Source organism: Myotis lucifugus, unplaced genomic scaffold (assembly GCF_000147115.1).
Source record: "Myotis lucifugus unplaced genomic scaffold, Myoluc2.0 scaffold_16, whole genome shotgun sequence".
In the NCBI taxonomy this organism is placed as follows: domain Eukaryota; kingdom Metazoa; phylum Chordata; class Mammalia; order Chiroptera; family Vespertilionidae; genus Myotis; species Myotis lucifugus.
In genome coordinates this window covers 10910835-10928038 of record NW_005871064.1, presented here as the reverse complement: position 1 = coordinate 10928038, position 17204 = coordinate 10910835, and the positions used below count along the sequence as shown (strand labels likewise).

The window sequence follows — 17204 nt, the reverse complement described above, 5'->3', positions numbered from 1 at the left end:
TATCTCTCTCCCTAAAATCAATAAAAACATATCCTTGGGTGACCAGCCATATGACAGTTTCTGTATTTTGTTATTATTTATGTGGTGGCTTGTGTAGGCTCCCTCAGAAAGTGAACCAACTAGGCTTGATTCACCCGTCTGTCTTCTACTCTGCAATTCCCTTGACTTAGTAAAGGAAGCCATTGAGGCACACAATTGGAATCTAATAACTCATTTTACTCTTCGCTTATTTAGTTTAACAAATAAATGCTCACATAGTACCTCCTTTGTGCTGTCATTGTCGTGTGTTCTTTACAAATACAAACTCATTTAATCCTCATAATGATTCTATGAATTAGGTAATTTTACAGAAGAGTTAATTTAGGCATAGAAAGGTTAAGTAGTATTTGGCTTCTAGGAGGTATTCAATAAATTATGAATGGAGGGGAATTTCCCAAAGTTACATTTTTAAAGGACATAGAACATGTTTGAATGTTTAAGTTCTAATATGCTTGACTGAATACAGTCTTTTTTTTTTTTTCCTTGGGGCGGGGGAGATGGAGAGGGTGAGGGTGAGAGAAAGGCATGGGCATGCTCCAGGAGGGAGAGCACACAGATTCTATTATTTTAAGATCCCATCATGTTTACTTAGCTTTTCACCTTGCTCGGGGATTTCAGTCTTTCCCAGTAGAAGACCTGAGGGCTGAAGGCATTATCAGATTTTATTTTGAGTGGTGGTGGTCTTTGGTTATTTTGATGTGTCATGAGCACTTTCATTACAGAGAGAGTGGACTCCAGAGATTGTCATTTCAGGACACTTTGATGGTGTCCAAGATCTAATGTGGGATCCAGAAGGAGAATTTATCATCACTGTTGGTACTGACCAGACAACTCGACTTTTTGCTCCATGGAATAGAAAAGATCAATCACAGGTAAAATGTCGTCATGCTTGACTGATCCCCGTTAATAAAAAACATCCATGAGCATGTGAAAAGTGGAGCAACATCATTAGCTATTAGGGAAATGCAAATTTAAAACCAAGATGAGATGTCACTACACACCCTCTGGAAAGGCTGAAGTAAGAAATACTGACAGTAACAAGTGGTGATAAGGATACAGAGCAAATGGAATGTTCATACATTGCTAGAGGAAATGTAAAAAGATACAAGCATTCTGGAAACAGTTTGATATTTTCGTAAAAACTTATGCATACATGCACTCTTTACAATTCAAATAATTCAAGTGTTAAATGTATTTACTTCACTTCCACACAAAAGTTCTGTGATGCCTTGTAATTAATTCATTAAGAAACACTATCACCGAAGCCGGTTTGGCTCAGTGGATAGAGCGTCGACCTGCAGACTGAAAGGTCCCGGGTTCGATTCCGGTCAGGGGCATGTACCTGGGTTGCGGACACATCCCCAGTGGGAGATGTGCAGGAGGCAGCTAATCAATGTTTCTCTCTCATCAATGTTTCGAACTCTATCTCTCTCCCTTTCTGTAAAAAATCAATAAAATATATTAAAAAAAAAAAAAAAAAGAAACACTATCAAGTCTGCAGCAAAAGTTAATTTCTAAAGTCATAGTGTTACCTAATAGTGGTTGAGGGTGGTTTTTGTCCAGGAAACTTTTCAATCTTGGACTGAGCTTAGAAAACTTGACCGCTGGTAAGCCATCGAACTGTGGTACGCAATAGAGAAAGCCAGTATATGCAGCTTCAATTTCTGACAAACACTCATGGAACCCAATTGTGGGTCAGTTCATGAGAGCTAATGAAACTGGCCACTGGCATCATTGCTTTAGTAGCATATGGTAGATTCACATTAATAGAGTTGAGGAGATGGGGAGTAATATTATAGTCAAATGAAAAACAAGGCAAATGATTTGGAGTGACTTTCTGTTGCTCTTGGTGATGTGTTACTGATATGGCTCAGTTGTTTATCCATGATCTATTAAAAACAAATCATTAAAAAAATTAAAAAAAAAATAAAAACAAATAATTAAATTGGACTGAACAAAAATGTAAAATTTTTCCACTTTGAAAGACACTGTCAGGAAAATGGGAAGACAAGTCACAAACTTGGAGAAAGTATTTACATATCTGGAAAGGCTTATATCCAGAATATATAAAAACTTCCGAAGACAATAATAGGGAAACAAACAACCTAGTAAAAAAAAAAGGACAAAAGATTCGAACAGATATTTCTCTAAGAAAAATAAAGGCAGGAAAAGATTCTCAATACCAGTCGTCATTAGGGAAGTGCAAATGAAAGCTACAGTGAGATGCCATTGTACACATATTGGAATGATTCAAGTTAAAAGACTGACCAAGTGATGAGGAAGTGGGCAATTAGAACTCTCATATACTGCTGTTAAATGTATAAACCACTTTGGAAAATACTTTGGCAGTTTCTGAAATCCTCCTATATAATAAAAGCCTAATATGCTAAGTGTCCTGTCATCCTTTCAACCAATCAAAGCATAATATGCTACTGATATGCTAAAACTGCTCAATCGCTTGCTATGGCATGCACTGACCGCCAGGAGGCAGATGCTCTGACCTGTAGGTTAGCTTGCTGCTGGGGTCCGGCTGATTGGGACTGAGTGAGACAGGTCGGATATGTCCTGGAGCCCTCCCACAGTCCCTGGCCAGCCTCCTGCATCCCTCCCCGGCCCCGATCATGCACCATTGGGGTCCCTCAGCCTGGCCTGTGCCCTCTTGCAATCCGGGACCCCTTGGGGATGTCGGAGAGCTGGTTTTGGCCCGATCCCACAGGCCAGGCCGAGGGACCCCACTGGTGTATGAATTTGTGCACCGGGCCTCTAATATTTAAATATACATCTCCCATGTCATTCAGCCATTCTACTTATAGGTAGTATTTACTAGTATCCAAGAGAAATAGAAGCTATAGCCATGCAAAGACTTGTACACGAATGTTCATACCTGCTTTTTTAGTTAAAGACAAAAACTGGAAACAGCCCAGATGTCTTCACAGGAGGTGGATGGATCAACAAGTAGTGGTATATCTGTACAAGGAACTACTTAGCAGTGAAAAGGATTGAACACAGCAACATGGATGAATCTGCCCCAGGGTCACAGCTCCATGGCATAATCAATGATTTTTGTGTCTGATATTTTGCTTGTTGAAAAAAATTCTGTTTTGGAACTGATGGTCATTTTTATTTATCCTATGTTAATACCCAGGTGACTTGGCATGAAATTGCACGGCCTCAGATACATGGATATGACCTGAAATGTTTGGCAATGATTAATCGGTTTCAGTTTGTATCTGGAGCAGATGAAAAAGTTCTTCGAGTATTTTCTGCACCTCGGAATTTTGTGGAAAATTTTTGTGCCATTACAGGCCAATCACTGAATCGAGTACTTTGTAATGTGAGTATCCCTCTAAATGTTTTAACTAAATCTAGTCTCTTCATTGAAATTTTAAAAAATTTTGCTTAAGGCTATAAATGAGTAGAAAGGAAGTCAAACCATTTTATTGGTTTGACAGACTTGTGCACTAATTTAAATATTAAGTATTTAAATATTAAAACCAGAAGTTTTGTAACAAATTAGCTCAAGACAGTAAAAAATTTAAATAGTAAATTAAGGTATGAATACTATATATCATCACTGTGCTGGTTTTGATGGTTAGCACATAGTTTCATATGAGATAATTTGATTGATATAACTTACAGATCATTGGCATTTCAGATGGTACTCTGTAAAAATTTTTTTTGACTATTTGAGTATTTAAATATGTTTAATGAAAATATGGTGACTGTCTTTCTGGGAAACGTCTGTGTTTGCATGAGCATCATTAGGGATGTGCCCATGAGACTCTTGGAAGTAGAGCTCCAGGCCTTCCATTTTCAGCTCACTCTTTGCTGGAAGCAGCCCAGTGCATTCCCTATGAGACCTTGAAACTCAGTGAGCTGGTAGGATTCGATGAGAGGATGCCCAACTTTCTCGATTGGGTAGAGAATTGCGGGTTAGCTGGCACCTGTCTGTTGGGGAGTGATTGCCTAGCGTTGTATCTGTTGGTTTAGGAAATGAAAGTTGGGTAGGTATCCATACAAAGGTGATCTTTAAACTGCTTCTCAGCATTTGTGAGCATGACATCTTTGTAGTGCCTGATGTAATAGTAACTTTCAGTGTTTAAAACATGTATCGTACTTTTACTCCAGCAAGACGGTGATCTTCCAGAAGGAGCTACTGTCCCTGCTTTGGGATTATCAAATAAAGCTGTCTTTCAAGGTAAGGCTAAAAAAAATTATTGGTATGTAAATCTACTTACACACTTGTATAACATGTACTTAATATTCATTATAGCCGGTATTTTTTTTAAATCACAATACACACATCTGTCTCCTTTTTTACATATTTTGTGATAAGTACTCTGTACACATGCAGACCCTGAAACGGTGTCATGGAGCACTACAACCACAGATGCTAATATGGGTAGCTGAAAGAATGTTCCATGTTTTACAAACTTGGGAAATGTTAGGTCAAAGGAAAAGGAAGGAATCCTTATGGAACTGACTAGTGCTCCTATGAGCACATTAGAAAACACTGGAGTGGCAGAAACAGAAGCACCCTTGGCTTTGCAATCACGTGGATATGGCTTTGAATTACACTACTTTGAAGTACTACTACTTTCTGATTGGTGGCCTTAATATTGGAACATGTATAGGAGACGTAAAGTTGGTGACTATCTTCATGATGTTATATGTTTCTTTTAAACCAGGAGATATAGCTCCTCAGCCCTCTGATGAAGAAGAGCTGTTAACTAGGGCAGGTTTTGAGACTCATCAGATGGCCTTTCAACCCTCCATACTTTCTGGTAAGAACTCACAAAAAGATGATTTAATAGAATCATTAGTACTCATTTGCCACTGCTGACCTAAATAAGTGCTCTAGCATTTGCTTTTTTATTTGCATGGAAATAGAAAAAATGATTGCAGTGCTATAAATTTATTGTAGAACCTCCCACTGAGGATCAACTTTTGCAGAATACATTGTGGCCTGAAGTTCAAAAACTGTGAGTTAAACTGTTAGCAATTTGGTCTGATTCTGTCATAGCTTGTGATTCCCACCCACCCCCAACTTGATTTTTCTCCTTTGTTTTCCTCTTACCTACATTTCCCTCCCCCCTGCTCTAAAGATTTTTTAGTGGCTTTCATAATAGGTGAGACTCAAACTTCACATAGATTTTTATATTACTATGTCTTTATTTACTAGGTTTGTTTATTGGTCTTAATTTTTAATAACATATTTATGTATCTTCCATTAAAAAAAACACTTTTAGATTTGTTATTCTGTTTGTCTTTTATTCCTTTGTTGGTTCCCCATCAAAACCTTTCCATGGTTTATTATTTATTGTACTGGCTGGCTGGTGGCGAAAACTTGTGTTTTTTTATTTTTCTTAATCCTCACCTGAGGATATTTTTCCATTGATTTTTAGAGAGAGTGGAAGGGAGGGGGAGAGACACCGAGAGAGAAACATTGATGTGAGAGAGACACATCTATTGGTTGCCTCCCGCCCGTGCCCCAACCAGGGCTGGAGATCAAGCCTGCAACCTAGATAACTTTCCCTTTATCGGAATCAAACCTGGGACCCTTCAGTTCGAGGGCTGACACTCTATCCACTGAGCCAAACAAGCTAGGGCTTTCTTTTTTCTTTTTTCTTTTTAAGTCCTCACCCGCGGACATGCTTAGAGAGAGATAGAAACATCAGTGTGAGAGAGATCATTGATTGGTCGCCTTCTATACAATCTATTGGGATCGAACCTACAACCTAAGTATGTGCCCTGACTGGGAATCAAACCTACAGCCTTTCAGTGTATGGGATGATGCTCAACCAATTGAGCCAACTCTGGCCATCCAAACCTTGTATTTTAATCTTATTGTTTGAATAAGTTATATTACTTCTAGGACATTGGCATTTTTCTACAGTCTCTGTTTTTCCCCCAAATGTTTGCCTGGGCAAAAATTTAATGTTCCTTAAAAGAACTGTATGTTAACTAGAGGGGTTGATGTTATTGTTTTCACATTTTAAAACTTTTAGCATGAGGATATTTACTAATACAGGGGTCATGTATTTTCTCGTTTTAAATTTTAGATATGGACATGGTTACGAGTTGTTTTGTGTTGCTTGTAACAATTCAAAGACTCTGCTTGCCTCAGCTTGTAAGGTAGGGGATTTTACTTTTTTATTCTACTTGGTCACAGGTATTTGAGTCATTAGATTGGTAGTATTTTAGTCAGAACACTGTGTGAATGGTCCCTGGTGCCTGCTCTTTCTAAATCTTGCTCTCTCAGTCTCTTTTTCTTTCTGTTTCATCAAAAGCTTGCAAGTCTGTTTCAGCTGCCCATTTTTATTCCTAAATACTTGATTTGAACTGATTTATGTCTCTACTCAAAAATTCGTATCTTAATATGAGACCTAAAAATATGATACATTAAAAATAATTTGAATCCCAGAGATACGGGAATGAGAAGGTGAAACTAGAGGGAGGGCACTCCATCTGATGGTTTCTCGAGGACACTCTTAGAAGGGACCTACGTGAGTGGAGCTCCTCCGCCCCAAGTCCCGGTGAGGCTGGGTGGTGGCCTGCTCAGCTAGCCCCCGCTTGTAGCTGCAGAATAGTGCACTCCAGACATTTGCCTGGGAGACTGACCGATCTTGAATTCACTGTTCATAATCTATCCATGTGCTGTGGTATGAAATAATGATTATGGAGGATTGTCTGAAGGGTCTCACACCCACACAGTCCTCTAACTTTTCTAAAATGTATTTACTTGTTTTAAGCATGATGATGAGAGCTGCCCATCTGGATGGCCCACTGTCCCTGCCTTTGCTGTGGCTTCTTGCCACTGGTTGGTATTGAGAGGCATCGTAAGAGATTGCTGTGCCCTCCTGCTCCACCCCGTTGCTTGTCCCCTCTGTGAAGGTGGCACTAGCAGTACTTCTGTTACAGAGGCCTTTGGAAAGAATGGGGCTTAGTAGCAGGGATAGTTGTGCTGCTACTGAGCAGCTAATTTGTCTTTACCTTTGGGCACTGTCAATCGTAGATAATTATTCCCAGTGTCTTTTCATTTTCCTAAGAGTGTTTTTCACAGAGCAGAAGTTGTATGATATGGTGAAGTCTAACTTACCAATTTTTTCCATATTGGGTTGTGTTTTTTTTTTAAATATATTTTATTGATTTTTTACAGAGAGGAAGGGAGAGGGATAGACAGAAACATCGATGAGAGAGAAACATCGATCAGCTGCCTCCTGCACACCCCCAACTGGGGATGTGCCCGCAACCAAGGTACATGCCCTTGACCGGAATCGAACCTGGGACCTTTCAGTCCGCAGGCTGACGCTCTATCCACTGAGCCAAACCGGTTAGGGCGGGTTGTGTTTTTTAACACATGTTTAGTGCTATAAATTTCCCTCTAAGCATTGTTTTTGAGGCATTCTGCAAATTTTAATGTGTTGTGTTTTCATTTTCTTTTCTTTTTTTTTTAAAATTAAATCTTTATTGTTCAGATTATTACATTTGTTCCTTTTTTCCCCCCATAACTCCCCTCCACCCAGTTCCCACCCCACCCTCCTCCCTCACTCCCCACCCACTGTCCTCATCCATAGGTGCACGATTTTTGTCCAGTCTCTTCCCGCATCCCCCTCACCCCTTTCCCCCCCAAGAATAGCCAGTTCACTCCCTTTCTATGCCCTGATTCTATTATAATCATTCAATTAAAAATACTTTCTAATATTCCTTTGATTTCATTCTTGACCTATAGTTTATTTTGAAATGTAGTATTTAGTTTCCATATGCTGAGCTTTTCCCAGTTATCTTTCTGTTGATGATTTCTAATTTCATTTCATTGTGGTCAGAGAACAAATATGATTTGAATCTTAAACTTTAATCTTGGTAAGTTTCCGTTTTTATTTTGGAAAGAATGGATTCTATTTCTGTTAGGTAGAGTGTTCTGAAAATATGAACTAGGTCAGATTGGTTGATAGTATTGTTCAAGTATTTATCCTTTCAGTTTTATTGAGAATGGCATTTTGAGATCTCTGACTATAATTGTGCACTTGTCTTTTATTCCTTGCAATTCAGTCAATTTTTACTTTATGTATTTTGAAACTGTCGTAAAAACATTTTGATTGTTACATTTTTTTGATTAATTGGCTCTCTTTAATTTCTGATTATATATTATGCTCTGAAATCTACTTTGTTATTCATATTGTCAATCTAGCTTTCTTTTGAATTGTGTTTGAATTATATATCTTTTCTATCATTTTACTTTTAAGTTACCTATTTTCTTTTATTTCAAGTGGGTTTTTTGGGGGCAGCATATAGTTGGGTCTTGCTTTTTTTACTCATCTTGATAATCTCATTTTAATAGGGATTTTATTAGACCATTTACATTTAATGTCATAATTTATATGGTTGGACTTAAATCTATCATCTTACTATTTGTTTTCTACTTGATCCATCTATTTCTTGTTCCATTTTAGTTACACTGGATTAATTGATACTTTTTATGATTTTACTTTATTTCTTCTGTTTGGTTAGTAGATAAAACTTTTTGTTTTGTTATTTTATTGGTTTTACATTTTACAGTATACGTCTTTAACTTACCACATTACCTTGAAGTAATATTGCATTGTTTTATGTACTACTTAAGAACTTTACAGAAGTATACTTTTGTTTTCCCCTACTTTGTGGTATTGTCATTTACATTTTACTTATTCACAGAAATTCCATAACATAATGTTATTTTTGTTTTGACCAGTTATCTTTTATAGAGATTTAAATAATAAAAAAATTCCCATCGGATATCATTTGCCTTATGCCTAAATGATATTCTTTAACATTCTTTGTAATGCAATTCTGCTAGTCATGAATTTTATTTTTTCAGGTTTTGTTTGAAAAAAGTAGATTTCTTCATTTTTTAATGTTATTTATGGTGCCTAAAGAATTGTTGGTTTTTCTTTTGTATATTAAAATGATGCTCCATTTTCTTCTGACTTGCATTGTTTTTCACAAGTCCACTATAATTTGTCTTTGTTCCTCAGTAGTGGCTCTCCCCCTTCTCCCCCCAACTGCAATTTCATATTTATTGCTGGCTTTAAACAGTTTAATTATTGTTGGTATAGTTTTCTTCATGTTTCTTGTGCTTGGGTTTTCTTGAACTTCTTGGATCTGTAGGTTTATTGTTTTAAATATCTTTTCTTCTTACCCTTTTTGGGGATTCTAGTTAAACCTCTGTTTAACTGCTTGAAGTTGTCATAGAGTTCAATGATCTCCCCCCCTTCCCCCCCGATTCATTTTGTCTCTCAGGGATGAGTGTTTCTTATTTCCAGATAGCTGGATTTTAGAGTGCCATCATTTTCATTTACTTTGTCTGGATTTTTAATTTTTCACACAAGAGAGTAAATCTGATCCCTGTTACTTCATGTTGACTAGAAGTGAATGTCTTTAAACTACGTTTCATCTCTGTCCTACAGGCAGCTAAGAAAGAGCATGCAGCCATCATTCTTTGGAACACCTCATCTTGGAAACAGGTGCAGAATCTGATTTTCCACAGCCTGACTGTCACACAGATGGCCTTCTCACCTAATGACAAGTTCTTACTAGCTGTTTCCAGAGATCGGACCTGGTCACTATGGCGAAGGCAGGACACAATCTCAGCTGAGTTAGGTAAAAACAGTTTCTGATTGGGAAGATGAGTAGGAAGACAGTTCTATCCATTCTGTCCACCTTGAGCAGCTGTTGGGTGAAGAAAAGAAAAAATAATAACAGGTGAAAGGCAGAGTCTCACTGTTGTGCAGTCTTTCAAAATTCTGTAATAACTGAAGCAGACTCGACCTTCCTTGAAAAAGTTAAATGCAGGTGGCCTTTGGGTTGACTTCCTTGTGATTATGTAGTCAGGATGGCATGTGTTCAGACATCTTAGTGAAGGAAACAAAAAATATGTATGGAGAAAATTTAGATTTTGCAGATGGTTATAGAATGCCACCATAAAACCAAATGGATGGCATAGTCCAAGCTAGGGATTTATGGGATAGGAATAATGAAGATACAGTTAAATATGAAACTTAAGAAGGACCATTATCTTTACCCTTTCTTACCCACTCCTGTCACTGATCACTGGGAAGGGTGTTTTAGGCTTCCATCTGTGGATAACATGGCCCCCTGGGCAAGATGTTAACACATCTACCTGTATTCTCTACTGAGCCTGACATAAATTGAAAAAAAAGAAAAGAAATAAAAGCTTGTGTGCTTTCAGCAGTGGCCATTTCTCTTTCCCCAGTTTCTTTGGGTAAAATCTTGAGAGTGTTTAAATGTCTGTTGTTTACTCCTACTTTAAATTTTTCCATTGACGCAGTCTGCATGCAGTTTGATCTTGTGATAGTTCTAGCCCCTTAGTTTCTTGTCTTTTAGAGACTATCAGGGACTGTGACACAGACTCAGCAGTACGTGTGAGAAAAGACTGGTTGCTCCTGCAAATAACTAGTGACTTCTAACATGCAACCTTTACTTTTAAAAAGTTAAAGTGATACCAGTAACATATCCATTAATTTTCTGTATTAATAGATACCTTCTTTCCTCCTCATAAGCAGTTATATGTTTTAGGTTTAGTCCATATAAGGTCTAGACATTAGCTTACATTTAAATCCTACAAGGGAAAATATTTAAGTTTGGGTTTTTAAATAATCACTTAAAGGTGCATTAATCTTTTTTCCATAGCTTAATATGCAAATCTGGCTACTTCCTGAATAAGGTTGAATTGCTTCAGGCTTCTTCCATAGGCATAAACTGGACCTTTAACTAAGTGCCTGGAAGACATTTGTCATCAGTCACTAGAGAGCAACTAGTCAATATAATTCATTCCCTACTAGAAAAATAACAGTATTCCCATAGCCTTCTGGCGAGGGGTCAGCTGCCTAGCCGTGGTCTGTTGCAAAAATCAGCATTTGGAAATTGAATACTAAATTGCATGATGTACATGGCACTTAAACATAGCTTTTTAACAGGCAAAATACCAGCATTCTCTGCTTTGTGAGTAGTGCATGTGTGTTTCTTTCAGACCCAATTTTCAGTCTCTTTGCCTTCACCAACAAAGTCACTGCTGTGCACAGTAGAATTATTTGGTCTTGTGATTGGAGTCCTGATAGCAAGTTTTTCTTCACTGGAAGCCGAGACAAAAAGGTAATTTTTTTTAACTTCATAGTTTTCAAATGTAAATTAATATTGTTACAGGTATGTTTGGATAGAAACCGCATAATCCTGACTTTCTGATACAACTTTTAAAAACCGATTTATATATTCCCTGTGTGTTTTTCATATACATATATAAAAAAGTATTTTCTTGTTAAATGCTATATAGTACATTTCTCTGAAATCTCAAATATGAGAAGACCTTTCTGACACGGCCTGCATCAGGTGGCCCCAGTGGGAGAAAAGTAATAAATGAAGTGGATCAAGACTAAGAAAGTAGGAGAGCAGGAGCAGGGCAAGGGGCATATGGGGAAAAAGTTTCTACTTTTCTTTTTCATGTTTTTATGAATGAAATGTTTTCTATAACAAATGACTATTACCTTTTCATTCAGTGGTGAGAGTGGTGTGTGTGTGTGTGTGTGTGTGTGTGTGTGTGTGTGTGTGTGTGTGTTTGACCAGGACCCTCGCCCTTGTTTTCTGGGGCACGTTCACCTGGCTCCTGGTCTTTCCTCTGTTCCGTACTCTTGAATTCCTTTTCCTGCGGTGCTTGCAGACCAGAGAGTGTTTCCTCTCCCTGCCCTCGCCAGTCCTAGTCATGGTACAAATTACTGAAGTTCAGGGCCAGCGTGGGCAGTGAGATGCTGACATGTCAACCCCTGAAACGCTTTCCCTCAGACCTTCACTTCTGTTCACTCCTATTTAATTCTTCCCTGGCATTTATTTCCTGTGCTCTGCTAGCTGCCCAGGAAGCAGGGCTGTCCTGCCTTCTGCAGTCACGCCCAGTAGCAGATGGCCAAGCTGTGGCTCTCAGGGATACGCCAGGGCTGAAACAGACAAGGCATCATCCACTGCACATGCTCAGAAATGCTCTTCCACTTGCTTGGCAGAGCCTTCTACTTGTAATCTTGCTTTGGTCCTGCATTTTGCACTTAATTATCTGCTTCACTTCCCTCTCCCACTTCTTTTTGACCAATCACACCCCCTTAGCTGTAAGCTTCCAGGGAAACCTTATGTGTTATGTAGGTTATCTTCAAGGTTACCCCACAGCTGATGCCCTGAGCGGTGGGTGATGTAGAGGAAGAGCCAGGGACTTGATTGGTCTCTATACATTTTGTGGTAACTTCTTGGGCAGGTGCCTGAGCCCCTCAGTGAGGACATGATCAGTTGAATCTCGCTGGATCAGAACTGAGTGTGAAGAGCATGCCAGACCACCCCCTGGCAGGGACAGTCCATCTTTGGGTGGCACATGTAGGTAACTGAGGTCTCAGCAACTTGTGTCTGCTACGCTGTGGCTTCTCTGTGGTGCTTAAAGTGCTCCTCAGTCCTGGAACACACATGTAAATGCTGAATTTTTTTGACTGCCAGAGCAGCTATTTTGCATATCAATGTCATTGAAACTCTCTGATGTATTGCTAGAAACCTTGCAAAGAGAAAGCTTTACAGAGTCTGATCTGTTTGTGTTAGGTGGTTGTCTGGGGTGAGTGCGACTCCAGCGATGACGCCATCGAGCACAGCATTGGCCCCTGCTCCTCTGTCCTGGACGTGGGTGGGTCTGTGACCGCCGTCAGCGTCTGCCCGGTGCTTAACCTGTCCCAAAGGTTAGTCTCCGCTGGGGCTTCCTTGTATGTTTTCTTTAAGAAGATCACTTGGTTTCAGTATGTAGCCCTCCTACACTCATGGGCTCTTAGCTTCTGAGCTGATATTTTTTTCATAATGTTTGTTTCTCATAAGAATTTTTAAATTGGTAGAACTTGCTGATATTCAAAGTGGTGAAAGGGAAGTTGGGAGTGTGGCTCAAAGGTTCTTATTTCACTAAATTCAGGACTGTGGTACTTTCTGTGTAATAAGTGTCTTCAGCAGAATGGGGGCCCCTGCAGCTGGCCAGGGAAACGTTGGTTCTTGGGTTTTGCCAGTGGAGGACAGAGGTAAAACTGTGGGCACCCTCAGTGGAGAGGAGACCCCTTGAGGGCACAGTACAGCAGGGCCCCATCTTCTGGGCTGGTGGTTTTAAACAGACCTTTGTAGATGTGGGGTGGTTGGGAACACTGAGGAGCTACACTGAGGAGGGATGATGGAGATAACAGAAATTATTGCTAAATTAATAACTGCCTTCCTTCCCTCCCTCAAAAACAGATACGTGGTTGCAGTAGGGTTAGAGTGTGGAAGGATTTGTTTATACACCTGGAAAAAGACTAACCAAGTTCCAGAAGTAAATGACTGGGCCCCCTGTGTGGAAACAAGCCAGAGGTATTTTCTTTCTATTTTTTGCTTCCATCAGACTAGATAGAAATCATGAAATCTTTAGCGGCACATTTTACGCCATGTTTGCATGGAGAAGGACACAGATCTGTATTTGTAGTGCTTGCCACTAAGTGGTAACCCTGTGTTGTGTGGTATATCTCTTGAAATTGATGTTTGTTAACTCTATTTTTGAGAATTCACTTAACCAAATTACTTGTTTGCATATTATCTTTACAGATTACACATTTAAAGCTCATCTCCAAATGACTTAACTGTTTTCAGTAATTAAATCCATCCTCACGCAAAGATGAGCTGTCACTGATTGTACTCAAGTCATAGCCTGTACGATATGAAACTGGAAGCAGTTCCTTTAGAAGGATTTCAGGAAGCATTGAGGCACAGCAGCACTGTGGGGATGTGTGTGACCTCCCAGAGGGGCCACTCGCAAAGGCTCAGTCATATGGTGGCATAGCTCTGGTGTGCTGATTTTAAATGTCTCAGACTTCAAGATTAACCTGTAGTCCTGCCTTTGAACCTGAGAGTGCATCAGGTGACAAGGACTCTTGGTATTTGAAAGTCTAATTTGTGTGCTCTGTCATTTTCACGTTTACTGCCTTAAAATATAAGTCTTTTACTTTATTCCTTCTTGGTTTGGATGCCTAATTTGCAGGTTAAATTTACAGAGAATATTATATTTTCATAGAGATTTATTAATAATCTATGTTTGAGAGCATTGTAGGTCTGTCTGCCTTGGGAGTGGGGATGGGCATTAATATGAGCATCTTGCTCAAGGTCATGCACTTGAAGATCACATTAAAGACCAAGGTTCTTTCACTGGGCAGTTTACTAAATCATTTACTGTCCTTCCTTACCCAGCAGTAGATATGTTAGTAAGAGTCCATCCATGTCATAGGGGTGTCAGAAGAATAAAATAATCTAGAATATGTTGCAAAGCTGGAATTCTTAAAGAAACACATTCAGTAAAGTTATCTGAAAGGCTGATCTTAATAGCCATGTCATGAATTTCACTGATCATTAAAACAAAATTTGACGGAAAGTCATTATCTATTTCTTGCACTTTTGGTGGTATCCTTGATCAGTCATTAAGTAAAAGATGTTTTCAAGGTTAGAATAAAATTACTAAAAAATTAGTGATGGTATTTTAAAACCTGTACATTGTGATTTTCAGGTTTTGATTTCATTTATGTTAATATTAATAGTAGGAGTATACTAGTTAAATTACATGTAGGTAAGCACCCAGTAAAATATTTTTTAGTCATAGAATACATTCATTTAATGCTTTCTCTGTCTTTGTTTTAGCCAAAGCCATACACTTGCTATCAAAAAATTATGCTGGAAGAATTGTAATGGAAAAACTGAGGAGAAGGAAGCAGAAGGCCCTGAGTGGTTACATTTTGCAAGTTGTGGTGAAGATCATACTGTGAAGATATACAAAGTAAACAGAGGTGCACTGTAATGGACTTAATAACTACAAGCATATAATCATTAGTGTCTTAACATTTTTAAATCATGTAAATGGATAATCTGTCTTCATAATTTCATTGAGTTTCGTTTGTAAGTCCTATAGGAGTATATTAATTTGTATCACAGACCTTTTGAAATCTGATGAAAGCTTCAGACTCTATTCAAAATTGTTATATATACAGACACCTTCAGGACCTTGCCCATACCTTCGGGGATTCAGACCTGCATCCATATGTTTCAGATAAGAACTCTGTTCCGCCGGAACCGGTTTGGCTCAGTGGATAGAGCGTCGGCCTGCGGACTGAAGGGTCCCAGGTTCGATTCCGGTCAAGGGCATGTACCTGGGTTGCGGACACATCCCCAGTGGGGGATGTGCAGGAGGCAGCTGATCGATGTTTCTCTCTCATCGATGTTTCTGACTCTCTATCTCTCTCCCTTCCTCTCTGTGAAAAAATCAATAAAATATATTTAAAAAAAAAAAAAAAAAAGAACTCTGTTCTTTCTTCATGACTGAACTTGCCTTTCTCTTTTCATATGTCCCTCTTTGGGACATATCATTAATTATCTTCTTCAGAGGGAGGACATAGAAAATAAAAAAGAGATTAAAGCTAGATTACTCAATTTTTTTAAAAACAATTTTTGTAAATAGACCACACAAAGTGTGGTCTTGACCCCTTTTTCCCAGTACACACCAACCATTCTAGGAATTTGGCAGGCCATTGGGAGTTTGAAGTGTAGCCAGCCATTTCTTTCATTCTTTAAAAAGATGGGTTCTTCTTTTAGGCTTTGACTTAAAGCAGAATATCTGAACATTTAATCTGATAGATGAAGGAGCTAAAAAGTCAAGTTCTGAATCATTTGATTTTATGTGAAATCACAAATGAGTCATGAGAGTAAAGGACGTCCCCAGGAAGAGTGAGTAGTGGGAGCGAAGGGAAGAAGGTGAGAGAAACAGAATGTTGGGTGCCAGCTGAGGTTTGGGAGGTGGGCATAGGAATTGGAAGTTGGGGTGAGAGATGTTAAGAGGGGGTATGATCCCTGGCAGTGTGACTCAGTGGTTAAAGCCTTGGCCTGTGCACAAAGGGTCTTGGGTTTGATTCCCGGTCAAGGGCACATACCTTGGTTGCAGGTTCCTCAGCCCTGGTAGGGGCGCATGCGGGGCAGGAGGTGACCAGTCAATGTGTCTATTTCATGTAGTTGTTTCTCTCTCCCCACCCCCTTCCTTCTTCCTCCCCTCCTTTCCACTCTGTCTAAAAATCAATGGAAAAAATATCCTCGGATGAGGGTTTAAAAAAAAGAGGGAGTATGAGAGGTAGTAGGAAGACTCAGGCGAGAGTGGAGGTTTGCCCTGATCCTCTTGGAACATGGAATCAAGGATATTTTATTCCATTGGATATTTTGAAGGGAATATTAATATATTTTAATTTTTAATCTATATAAAAGCCAAAGCAACCGAACGACCAGTCAACCAGTTGCTGTGATGTGCACTGACCACCAGGGGGCAGATGATCATTGCAGGAGCTACCCTCTGGTGGTCAGTGCGCTCCCACAGCGGGAGTGCCGCTCAGTGAGCTTACTGAACAGCGGAGGCAGGCGCAGCGGGGCTGGGATGTGTGGAGCAGCACAGGCTCCTCCCCAGCCGCCTGCCACTTTGCACACTACTACATCCCTTGGGGGATGTCGGACTGCGGATTTTGGTCCCATCTTCGCAGGCTGTCCCATCTTTGCAGGCTATCCGACATCCCCTTAGGGTTCCCAGATTGCGAGAAGGTGCAGGCCAGGCTGAGGGACCTCTAGTATTCATGAGGGACCTCATGAATGTGTGCACCGGGCCTCTAGTATTAAAATATTTTTCCATTGATTTTGAGAGAGAGTGGAAGGGAGGGAGAGAGACACAGAGATAAAAACATCAAAGAAACATCGATGTGAGAGAGAGACATCTATTGGTTGCCTCCTGTACACACTCCGACCGGGGCTAGGGATCTAGCCTGCAACTAAGGTACATGCCCTTGACTGGAATTGAACCTGCGACCATTCAAGACCTCTGGCCGACACTCTGTCCACTGAGCCAAACCAGCTAGGGCAGGTAAAATTTATTTTAATGACACATTTAACCCAATGTATCCAAAATAGTATCATTTCAACATATCAATATAAAAGATTATTGATTATATTTTGTACAATATAAAGTGAATCTTACACTTGGGGCCCATCTCAGTTCCGACTAGCCACATTTCAAGTGCTCAGTGGTACCCATATTTGCAGTCTAGACAATTGAA

The 17204-nt window shown here is 39.5% G+C and overlaps 1 protein-coding gene across 2 annotated transcripts in view; it reads left to right on the top strand.

The window, feature by feature from the left end:
- Window positions 1-15067, top strand: part of ELP2 (elongator acetyltransferase complex subunit 2) — a 36456-nt gene extending 21389 nt beyond the window's left edge. The window contains exons 12-22 of one of the 2 annotated variants that reach the window (XM_006085154.3): window positions 762-911; window positions 3185-3373; window positions 4168-4237; window positions 4728-4823; window positions 4964-5021; window positions 6102-6174; window positions 9486-9678; window positions 11069-11190; window positions 12664-12797; window positions 13333-13446; window positions 14761-15067. In XM_006085154.3, coding sequence (XP_006085216.1) covers window positions 762-911; window positions 3185-3373; window positions 4168-4237; window positions 4728-4823; window positions 4964-5021; window positions 6102-6174; window positions 9486-9678; window positions 11069-11190; window positions 12664-12797; window positions 13333-13446; window positions 14761-14917 — 1356 coding nt within the window. In that variant the 3' untranslated portion in view covers window positions 14918-15067. Of the gene's footprint in view, window positions 1-761; window positions 912-3184; window positions 3374-4167; window positions 4238-4727; window positions 4824-4963; window positions 5022-6101; window positions 6175-9485; window positions 9679-11068; window positions 11191-12661; window positions 12798-13332; window positions 13447-14760 lie in introns of those variants that run through there. The other variant, XR_002828322.1, reaches the window with a different exon arrangement.
- The last annotated feature ends 2137 nt before the right edge of the window (window positions 15068-17204 follow it).